Source organism: Zeus faber (assembly GCF_960531495.2).
Source record: "Zeus faber genome assembly, chromosome: 6".
Classification (NCBI taxonomy): domain Eukaryota; kingdom Metazoa; phylum Chordata; class Actinopteri; order Zeiformes; family Zeidae; genus Zeus; species Zeus faber.
In genome coordinates, this window is record NC_137201.1 from 31,762,475 (window position 1) to 31,773,674 (window position 11,200).

Below are 11,200 nucleotides of genomic sequence, written 5' to 3' on the forward strand. Positions count from 1 at the left end.
CGTGCGTGCGTGCGTGCGTGCGTTCGTGCGTGCGTGCGTGCGTGCGTGCGTGCGTGCGTGCGTGCGTTCGTGCGTGCGTGCGTGCGCGCCTTTGTTCCACAATCCAGAGGCAGGGTCGCTCTGGGGGCTCCGTCTGGATGCATCTCTTCCAATAATAGCAGCAGGTTATTTGTTTACTATTCCTTAACAGCTGAATCATTGATCCTCAACTCGTTTGCTTTGTAAATGAACGTTGTTCTGATAGTGCTGACGGTGCCCGCAACGTGTCACCTTATCTGGGTCTGACCTTTACGCTCTACTAAACCTGTAGGACACCCCTCTGCTAAACAGGAGAGGTCTTCTCTTGATCACAGCGTCAGAGATGCACGGTGCCCATCGGCCGATCAGTTGCTGCATTTCTATTCCACACGATCAACGTACAGAACCAGGAGAAATTCAAGCAAAGAGTCGTATTTATTGTGGGCCGTGTGCACATCCCCGCTTCCTGTTTGACCGCGTGGGAGCGCGCGCGAATCCGCGCATGCGGGTCCGCTCTCATGGGGCGGAGCCGGGCTGCGGGGGCTCGGCGGCGCCGGCTGCTTGTCGGGGGCCGTCCCGCGGCGCCGGCTCCTCGGCCGCGGGTTCGGAGGTGGAGAACGCCCAGTGGTTGTTGCCCTGCTCCGCTCTGTGGGAGTCCAGGAAGGTGTGGGCCGTCACCTCGTACTCACGGCCAAACGGCGTCCTGCGGAAAACACGACTGTTGTCTCCAAACCAGCTGCGGTTGTGTTGTTTTTGTGTTGTTTTTGTGTTGTTTTTGTGTGGTGTTATTTGGCTGTTATTACCAAAGGACTTGATCGTGCAGAACAGCCAGAGCCTGGTTGGTCTTGCGGTGAATGATCAGAACTTTAAAATCTGCCTGTTGAGATTCAGGATCCAGGACAAACATGAGAATCAACCTCGGCTTTTATCAGGTTTGTTAGAGCTTTGCAGGGAACTCAAAGGGTTTGCTGTGTTAGGACTGCATTACTGTTATCACTGCCATATTTTTATATTTTAATTATATTTTTGTTCAATTGTAGATCTTTATTGTGTATTTAGTGCCTATTACTTGTTTTTATTTTGTTTAATATTTAATATTTTTCATTGTTTATATTTTGTGAGCGTGCTCTGACTTACTGACTCCACCTTTCTCACCTCATCTCATTTAACCTTATGTTAGTTTATGAGGTGTAAGACTTTTTAAGATCAAATGAAGCCTAAACTGCATCCAATCTAAGAATGTTTCTAAGTATATTTCAAAGTATGTTTCAAATTATGTTTCTAAGTAAGTTCAAAGGGTCCAAGTACATGAACTGCATCAGAGCTGTTTTAAGGGCCACGGTCGAGACGGACTCACGGGAACAGGAAGGCCCTCGTGTTCGAGCCTCTGCTGGGGGTCAAAGTGCACGACCTTCCACCACGACAGAAAAGAAGGATCCCCGTGCAGGCTGACTTCCTGGAGGCGGGACTTCTTCGCACACTGAGGCCGTGAAAAGAAACACAGGACAAAGGGAACGTGCGTGAGATTTGAGACGAGGTTGAGGACGCTTACGTCGTGGTGGTCGCCCATCACCACATAAACACATCCATTGTTCCCTCATTTAGAAAGTGAAGTGATAAGAGGAGGACGACCTTGTAGAAGGACTGCAGGTCGCTGGCCAAACACAGCTGGAGCACAAGGTAGAAATAAACACAAACAAATAGGTTACACATTCAGGACATCAATGACTCCACAACAAGTGCATGACGTTTTAAGAGCACTGTGTGTGTGTGTGTGTGTGTGTGTGTTCATGTGTATGTGTCTGTGTTCATGTGTCTGTGTGTGTGTGTGTGTGTGTGTGTGTGTGTGTGTTCATGTGTGTGTGTCTGTGTTCGTGTGTGTGTGTCTGTGTTCGTGTGTGTGTGTGTGTGTGTGTGTGTGTGTTCATGTGTGTGTGTTCATGTGCGTGTGTCTGTGTTCGTATGTGTGTGTGTGTGTGTGTGTGTGTGTGTGTGTGTGTGTCTGTGTGTGTGTGTGTGTGCTCATGTGTCTGTGTGTGTGTGTGTGTGTGCTCATGTCTCTGTGTGTGTGTGTGTATGTGTGTGTGTGTTCATGTGTGGGTGTCTGTGCTCGTGTGTGTGTGTGTGTCTGTGTGTGTTCATGTGTCTGTGTGTGTGCTCATGTGTCTGTGTGTGTGTGTGTGTGTGTGTGTGTGTGTGTGTGTGTGTGTGTGTGTGTGTCTGTGTGTGTGTGTGTGTGTCTGTGTGTGTTCATGTGTCTGTGTGTGTGCTCATGTGTCTGTGTGTGTGTGTGTGTGTGTGTGTGTGTGTGTCTGTGTGTGTTCATGTGTCTGTGTGTGTGCTCATGTGTCTGTGTGTGTGTGTGTGTGTGTGTGTGTGTCTGTGTGTGTTCATGTGTCTGTGTGTGTGCTCATGTGTCTGTGTGTGTGTGTGTGTGCTCATGTAACTGTGTGTGTGTGTGTGTGTGTGTGTGTGTGTGTGTGTGTGTGTGTGTGTGTGCTCATGTCTGTGTGTGTGTGTGTGTGTGTGTGTGTGCTCATGTCTGTGTGTGTGTATGTGTGTTCATGTGTGGCTGTCTGTGCTCGTGTGTGTGTGTGTGTGTGTTCATGTGTGTGTGTGTGTGTGTGTGTGTGCTCATGTGTCTGTGTGTGTGTGTGTGTGTGTGTGTGTGTGTCTGTGTGTGTTCATGTGTCTGTGTGTGTGCTCATGTGTCTGTGTGTGTGTGTGTGTGTGTGTGTGTGTGTGTGTGTGTGTGTGTGTGTGTGTGTGTGCTCATGTCTGTGTGTGTGTGTTTGTGTGTGTGTGTGCTCATGTCTGTGTGTGTGTGTGTGTGTTCATGTGTGTGTGTGCGTGTTCGTGTGTGTGTGTGTGTGTGTGCGCACGCCGTGGAGTCACTCACTTCCCCCGCAAAACCCCTGGTTGTTCTCAGGGTGAAGCTCTGCTCGTAATGCAGCGCTGATCCCGCTGGGCTGCCGTCCACACTGTGCGCACACAACAAGCGGTTTGTCAAGAAGCTTCCATTTCACCGTGACGATCAGAGGTCCTCAACATTCGGGTCGCAACCCCACATGGGGACACTTAATAAGCACAAAGATTTTCGGGACGTTTCTGAGACCCTGAGACATTTCTAGACTGATGAATTGATTTTCGATTGATGTGTTTTGGATTTTGTTTTTTTATGTAGATAAGTGGGGTTGGAACCATTTGGAGCACATTCCATGCTCTATGATACAACAATCAAGTAAAAGTAGTCAATGAAAATTCATATTAAACAGTTGCCAATATGCAATGTGGAATATCTATACTTTGACCAGTAATGAGTTTTGTACTTGGTTTAGTTTATTATTTTTTCAAATTAATTAATGATATTTTTTGTATATTATTTAGTGATTTATCTATCTTCTTTTTTTAAATGGTAAGCATTATCTTTTTTTTAGGCCACTCATCTGTCTGCACTACAGTGCGCCAAATTCAAATTCAAAACCATGAAAAATTCTACGTATATGAAAATGGACTTATAAACAAATGAGCAGATTCTGATCCTGATGAAATGAGTGATTGTTGTACTGTATGCTCTTTCTACTCTTTGGTACAACAACAAATGATGAGGAAACATGAGACCGTGGAGAACTGCACATGGACATGTATTTAGGACTGAAGATTACAATGGCGTATGCGTGGAACACAAGGGTCAAAAGGGACAAACCCGGGCGGCCAATACACAGGTGACACTGGCACCAAAATAATAATAATAAAATGAAAAAAAGTAGAAAGATTCTCACACTCTCGTATTACTGTTGTGACTGTAATTGTGGGACCTAAAACTGGGTTCACAGGCCAAAAAAATAATTATTTAGAATTCCTGGCATAGATAGCATGATGCTGGTGTGTGCGCGCGCGTGTGTGTGTGTGTGTGTGTGTGTGTGTGTGTGTGCGTGGGGGCGTGTGTGTGTGCACCTGGTGATGATGAACGCTGTGCGCGTGCAGGCTCTCACGCTTCCTCCTGCACTGACTTGGCACGGAGCTCTAATCACAGGTTCGGCGTCTTTGGTCAAACCGTCGATGTCGGCGTTGATGCTGATGACGCTGCACTCGCTGGCGGGACCCGCCACGTTCAGCAGCATCACAACGTCCCCGAAGTGCACTCTGCCGTCCTGCGACGGAGTCAGAGACACCTGCAGAGCAACACGCACACACACACACACAAAAGCACTTCTTTGAAAGATTCATGGCGAGCCGCTGTATGGGCAGGGTTGTGGCACAGGACAGTCCCAGAGATGGAGTCCTTGACAGCAGTTCTTTCATGATTCCCTCACTCTCAACCAACCAACCAACTCTTCTTCTTCGTTGATGCCTGAATATATTTAACATGTGATCGAAACAGCCAATTATTAAATAGAAAGGAAAATGACTCAATATGACTTAATTTGATGTTTTTTACCTGCAACTGTACTTTAATATAGTACAGGTGGATAGTTAATTATTTACATAAAAAATAAATATATATTTATGATCATATGTTTATTTTTTATATGTAAATATGTAAATAATTAACTATCCATTTTCCAATAGATTTTAAAACATTTTGAATCTTGAATCTTATACACTACCATTCATGATACTAGCTACACTTGATTGATTGATTTATTGATTGATTGATTGAAAATGAATAAAAAAGAACATCTAAGGAAATATTTAGTAATATATGGGCACTAAATTAAAAAAACAAAATAATTAATACATGGATACATTAATAAATACATGTTTTAAAAGGAGCAGGAAGAAGTAAATACATATTTTTCTCATACCTATATTCTATACACTAGATAGATAGATAGACAGACAGACAGACAGACAGACAGAAAGACTGATATTCAGACAGACAGACAGACAGACTGATAGACAGACAGACAGACAGACAGACAGACAGACAGACAGATAGATACTTTGTTCATGCCCAGAGGGAATATGCAGTAAAATTCACCGTTAACTGTACACAATAACAAATATTGCAGGAAAGTGGAAAATTAACCTGAATATTATAATGTCGCTCTTAACTCAAAATATTCATTGTTACGCACACAAACACGAGCACTGACACAGCACTGCTGACGTCACCTGACAGCAGATAGCGTGCGTTTACGGTCGGATGACGTCACAGGTGATGACGACAAACTCTGTCTGACTTACCTGTTTAAGGATGTTTTCCTTCAGGAGGCCACTTTTCTGAACAGTGAGCTCTCCCCTCTCCCTCCTCCCTAAATATTCTCTCAGATTTTCCTGAAATTCACGCACCCACGCACGCACACACACACACACACACACACACACACACACACACACACACACACACACACAAATCTTGAAAACAAGATGTGTTGTGATAAAATGCAGATTTTTAAATCATAAAAGTCAGTAAATCATTATGCAGAATATGCTTGTATAAAATATTTAAAGATTAAGTTTAAACGAGTGTGTATTCAGGTCGGACACACACGCACACACACGCACACACACACACACACACACACACACGCACACACACGCACACACACCATTTGAACGCACCTCTTCCAAGTAACATTCCTCGATCCAGTTTCCCTGTCTCACGTTTGAAGAGTAACTTCTCTTGTAGGCCATGACGCCAAACCCAAGTTTATTTAACCACCAAACCCCCGACGACGTCCTCCCACGTCAGCCACCGCGTGTCCGCGTACGCGCAGTGTTGTGGTTTCCATGGCAACGGACCGCGTCGTGTTGTTGTGGTTCCGCCCCCCAGTGCCGCCAGGGGGCAGTCTAACACCGTCATTTCTCACAGCGGCCTTCGTTCGTCGTATTTGCTCGATTTCTGCTTCCACAACCGCCGACCACCCGCTGACAAGCCACAGTCCACGAGGGACGCACGCACACACACACACACACACACACACACACACACACAGTATACAGCAGTGTAGTAGGTGGGTGGTGAGCGGCCGCATTTGTAAGGAAGTTGAAGTTCCTGTGGTGGGAGCCCTTTGAGCAGCATGGGGATGTGAACAGGGTTGATTCGGGAGCAGGGGCCGCCTGTCAATAACTTTATGAAGACCTTAATGCCGCAGAGGCAGACTGCTGTAATGGTGCGGCGCGCGGAGGAAGAATGGGCATGTGTGTAAGGAAGCCAGAGATCGTGACGGGATCAGGGGAGGGCAGGGCTATGGGACAGGGAATGTGAAACGGCCTGAAGCACGATCCGCATGATGCAGGCGGGTGGGAGGAGCGAGGCCGGCGACGGCCACGTGTCGGGAGGCGGCGACGGGGGTGGAGTGGCCGGGGAGTCCGTTGGAGATCATGGCAGAAAACGGGAGGATGGGAGTGGAGGTGGACCTGGGAGTCTGGAGCCAAGCGGCTGGATTTCTGAAGCGTGAAGCGAGGATGAGCGACGGAAACGTAATGAAATGAAATGAAATGAAAGCCGGGAGTGTGAGCGGCACGCGAGGTGAAGAGATCCAGGCGAGGCGGTGCAGGCATTGCTTGATGTCCAGGGAACGGGAACATCCTTTGTTGATGATTTAGGACCACGACTGTTGTCGCTTTAAATGAGGGTGGTTCTTGCGGGACCACCGGTGACCCCCGCGGGCACGCTGCAATGACTGTGGAGGAAAGCTCATGGAGGGCGGATGAAGGAGCTTTGGTGTTCAAAGGAGGCAAATTCCCCGGAGCCGCTCGGATGAAAACCATCTACTGCCCTGGAAACCTGGTGGTAGGGCGGCGCCCCTGGACAGCTGAACGTCTTCAGGTTGAGTGATGGTGTCTTCGTCAAAGAAGGTGATGGGGGCGACGGAGGGAACGGATGAGGCTGAGGCGAGGAGGTTGGAGATGAAGGATCGTCTGTGGAGCGTTATGCGGAGAGCGTAGTTCAAGTGACCGAGTAGGGAAAGGAGTTGACGTTTGGTGCAACAAGAAATGATAAGATAATGGGATAAAAACAGTGATGCAGTGTAATTTCTCTTTTGGCAAGGAAGCCTGGGAAGAGATGGGATCTAGTCTGATGCCGAGGAACTCCACAGAGGTGGAGGGTCCTTCTGTCCGCTCCAGTGCGAGTGGTGCTCCAAGCTCATTGAAGACTGAAAGGATGCCACGACCGGGAGGAGATGATGACGGCGCCAAACGAACCAGATGGGAGTTTGTAGTTGTTGATCAGGATCCAGCACAATGCTTCCGGAGAGTAAATCAAAAAGTTTTGGGCTGCTCCTGCAAGTAATAGTTGCCTCCCCAAAGGACCCCAAAAGTTGGGACAGAGAGGCAGTACTTTAAAGGTATTGGTGATAGGAATGCAGCTGTTAATGCCAGGAATATTTGGGCCGTGTGGAGATGAGAGGTCGATGATGAGCCGTCTCTTACCGGTGTATTTGCTAGCGGCGATCCGGATGGTGCTAATGCCAAAGAGTGGGAAGGGAGGCGGCTGGAAGGGTCTGATCATGAAACCCTCCTTAACCTCCTTCTCTAACAAACTGTCGACGACTTTGTGCTCGCTGGTGTCTGACTGGAGGTTGGAGCAGGTGTGGGAGGCGAATGGGATGACTTTTTGTGGGTGGAGGGCACAGGTGAAGCCTTGGATGAGAAATGTGAGGAATGCGGTGTCTCGTGGTGCTGGAGAGCGGTGGCCAGCGCTGGTATGTTGATGCGTGTCTTGAGGTGCTGCAAGAGGCCTCGTCATGTTGTCTTTTTGGGGTTGTGGGGACACACCGAGCGCGAGAAGAAAAGATGGGGGGGGGGGCTGTATCCCAGCCCCTGGCCCCTTAAAACATGATGCGGTAGGCGCAGGAGTCTCCAATCTGGCAGAAACGGATCAGCGATGCAGCAGTGATGCGGCAGCGACACGGCGGCGATACGGCAGCAGTGCGCATAGTAGTGGCAGCGATGCGGTAATGAAGCGCCAGCTGTGCGCATGGTAGTGGCAGCGATGCGGTCATGAAGCGCCAGCGGTGCGCATGGTAGTGGCAGCGATGCATTAATGAAGCGCCAGCGGTGCGCATGGTAGTGGCAGCCATGCGGTAATGAAGCGCCAGCGATGCCCATGGTAGTAGCAGCGATGCGGTAATGAAGCGCCAGCACCGCGCATGGTAGTGGCAGCGATGCGGTAATGAAGCGCCAGCGATGCCCATGGTAGTAGCAGCCATGCGGTAATGAAGCGCCAGCGATGCCCATGGTAGTAGCAGCCATGCGGTAATGAAGCGCCAGCGGTGCGCATGGTAGTGGCATTGCATTAAGCGATGCGGTAATGAAGCGCCATTACCGCGCATCGTAGTGGCAGCGATGCAGTAATGAAGCGCCAGCGGTGCGCATGGTAGTGGCAGCGATGCGGTAATGAAACGCCAGCGATGCGGTAATGAACCGCCAGCGATGCGCATGGTAGTAGCAGCGATGCGGTACTGAAGCACCAGCGATGCGCATGGTAGCTGCAGCGATGTGGTAGTGATGCATCAGCGATGCGCATGGTAGTAGCAGCAAGGCGACAGCGATGCACATGGTAGTAGCAGCGAGGCGACAGCGATGCGCATGGTAGTAGCAGCGATGTGGTAGTGATGCATCAGCGATGCACATTGTAGTAGCAGCGAGGCAACAGCGATGCACATGGTAGTAGCAGCGAGGCGACAGCGATGCGCATGGTAGTGGCAGCGATGCGGTACTGAAGCACCAGCGATGCGCATGGTAGCTGCAGCGATGTGGTAGTGATGCATCAGCGATGCGCATGGTAGTAGCAGAGAGGCGACAGCGAGGCGGCAGCGATGCGCAAGGTTGCGGCAGCCATGTGGTAGTGACACGCCAGCGATGTGGTAGTGGTGTGGAAATGGTGAAAAAGCTGCTTCTTGGTGTCAGGATGGTTTTGACGCAAATTGTACTTGTTCCTATTGAAGACCTTTCTGAAGACTGGTGCTGATTTGTTTCGCCTGCTAATGACAAATGCACTCATTGTAAGTCACTTTGAACAAGTGTCTGCAAATGAATTAATGCACCGTGCGGTGGAAAAAGCAAATTAACAACTCCTTGTCTGCAGGGAAAGAATGTTTATAAATATTGAACGGCTGAAATGTCAACAATTCAAAGATTCAATAATTCATCCCCCTGTCGTTTGTTTGAGTCTTCATAACCTTCATATCCATCTTTTTGTTGGGATTCTGAGTGTATTTATTTTTTGGTATTTTTTCCCTCGCAAATTGCTGTCCACTCATATTTGAGCCTTTTATCTTACATGGAACAGCTTTTAAGACAGTATGTTCGTCTTTTACAAACCAGGAGCCTCAGAGGTGAAGACGGTCGAGCAGCAACTGGTGTCAGTAAAGATAAGAGCAGCAAAGCCTGTGGACTCTGGCACACGACGGACCAAGCAGATAAGCTTCTCAGGTACAGGACGCAGGATGAGGTGTCTCTGAGTAGGAGTGAAGTTGGGGCTTGAGAACAGCAGAGCGGCTCAGGCCAACAGGGACAACTAAAATGTCAATAAATGCAATGTTGTATCTCACCGTTGAACTCACTAATGAAAGTCTTTACGCGCCCACACGCCTCAGTGCTCACACAGTCTTTCTCTCTCTCTCTCTCTCTCTCTCTCTCTCTCTCGATAACACACGTCCAGTTCAGTCTTATCTCTTCTACATCCAGACAATGAAGCTGCAGTAGTCGTCTGTGGTTACTCACATTTTGAAGGGGATCAGCGGTGGTGGTTTGGTGTGAGCTAAATCATTTGCAAACCCTCACCTGTAAGAATACTCTTGGGATGCCCCCCCCCCCCCCAACCTATAAAGGCCCCATTCACTGGAGGGAGAGGAGGAGGAGGAGGAGGAGGAAGAGGAAGAGGAAGAGGAAGAGGAAGGAGGAGGAGGAGGAGGAGGGGAGGAGGAAGAGGAAGAGGAGGAAGAGGAGGAGGAGGGGGAGGAGAAGGAAGAGGAAGAGGAAGAGGAGGAGGAGGAAGAGGAGGAGGAGGAGGAAGAGGAGGAGGAGGAAGAGGAGGAACAGAGAAAAGAAAGAACAGAACTTTCAGGCAGAACAGGAGGTGGATGTATATGTATTATTTCACTACATATGTGTGTGCTTATATGTTTATGTATGTGGATAAATAAACATCTTGAATCTTGGATGTGAGATGAGGGAGAGGGAGGGAGGGAGGAAGGGGTCAGACGGGGTGTGTTATTACCAGTATGTTATCAGTGTGTGCAATTCTGCTTGGGCACTTAAAGTGGTAATCTGTGACATTATTTTGTAAAAAAAAAAAAAAAAAAAAAAGTATACTTATTTGATACTTGAGTTAGCTGGAACTTTATAAAAAAAACCTTTTTAATGCATCTGCGTTATGCATGTTCTCCTTTGTGTATTGTTGCCATTGTTGGTGGCGGGGTCCGCCTTCCCCGGGGGAAAGATCAGATGCGCAATATATACATATGATGAAATTAAAAGATATTCCCACCGCCTAAAGGGACCGGGAAAAATCCCCCAAATCAATTGATCAGAAGAAGTTGTAAACTCCAGGAAATAGTTTGACCATCTCACACAAGACGATGAAACAGAAAGAAAATAAATTAGAACTGTTTCTAATGGAACTCTGGGATTTGCAGTGTAATCCAACCAACACAGAAAGCCCTAACACCATTTCATGGATTGGAACTTTAATTCATAATTGAAAAACAAAATAATAATAATAATAATAATAATAATAATAATAATAATAATAATAATAATAATAATAGGACATATTTTTATTGTCTTTACTCCCCTGAGAAGGGGTGTGAAAAGATATGTGAAAAGATACTTGTAATTTTTATATTTTATAGTTAGTCTTCCTAAACAATTCCTTTGGGACGATCGTAAACCTTTGATTTCAGAGCCAACGACCAGAAAAGTCACAACTAATGTGCACCGAGCTACGAGGGGCTACACATGGTGCAGCTTTCATTTTCACCACGTGGTGGTACCACAATCAACAAGATTGTGACAAGACATTTCAAGTTGTGCTGTGTCTTTATTCTGTTGTGGAGCTTGGTCCTCAGAAAACTCAGGTACAATGATTTGTCCGATGTAAAATAGACAGTGAATTGTCCAGTTGTCAGTCTACTAGGGCTTTCAAATAAAAAACAGTTAGCAAAATGTATTCTTATTTTATTATGTTTTTCATATGAACAAAAATTTTTTTTTATATCAAAACGCT

The 11,200-nt window shown here is 47.4% G+C and overlaps 1 protein-coding gene across 1 annotated transcript; it reads right to left on the reverse strand.

Annotated features, from left to right (window-relative positions):
• Positions 1–534: 534 nt before the first annotated feature.
• cfap161 (cilia and flagella associated protein 161) lies at positions 535–8,529 on the reverse strand (the record flags this gene model as incomplete). The annotated part of the gene is made up of 10 exons (XM_080002939.1): positions 535–721; positions 822–895; positions 1,376–1,498; positions 1,651–1,686; positions 2,918–2,999; positions 3,976–4,193; positions 5,209–5,276; positions 6,743–6,856; positions 7,402–7,543; positions 8,434–8,529. The coding sequence occupies 10 exons, from the start codon at positions 8,527–8,529 to the stop codon at positions 535–537; spliced, it is 1,140 nt and encodes a 379-aa protein (XP_079859065.1).
• Positions 8,530–11,200: the final 2,671 nt, after the last annotated feature.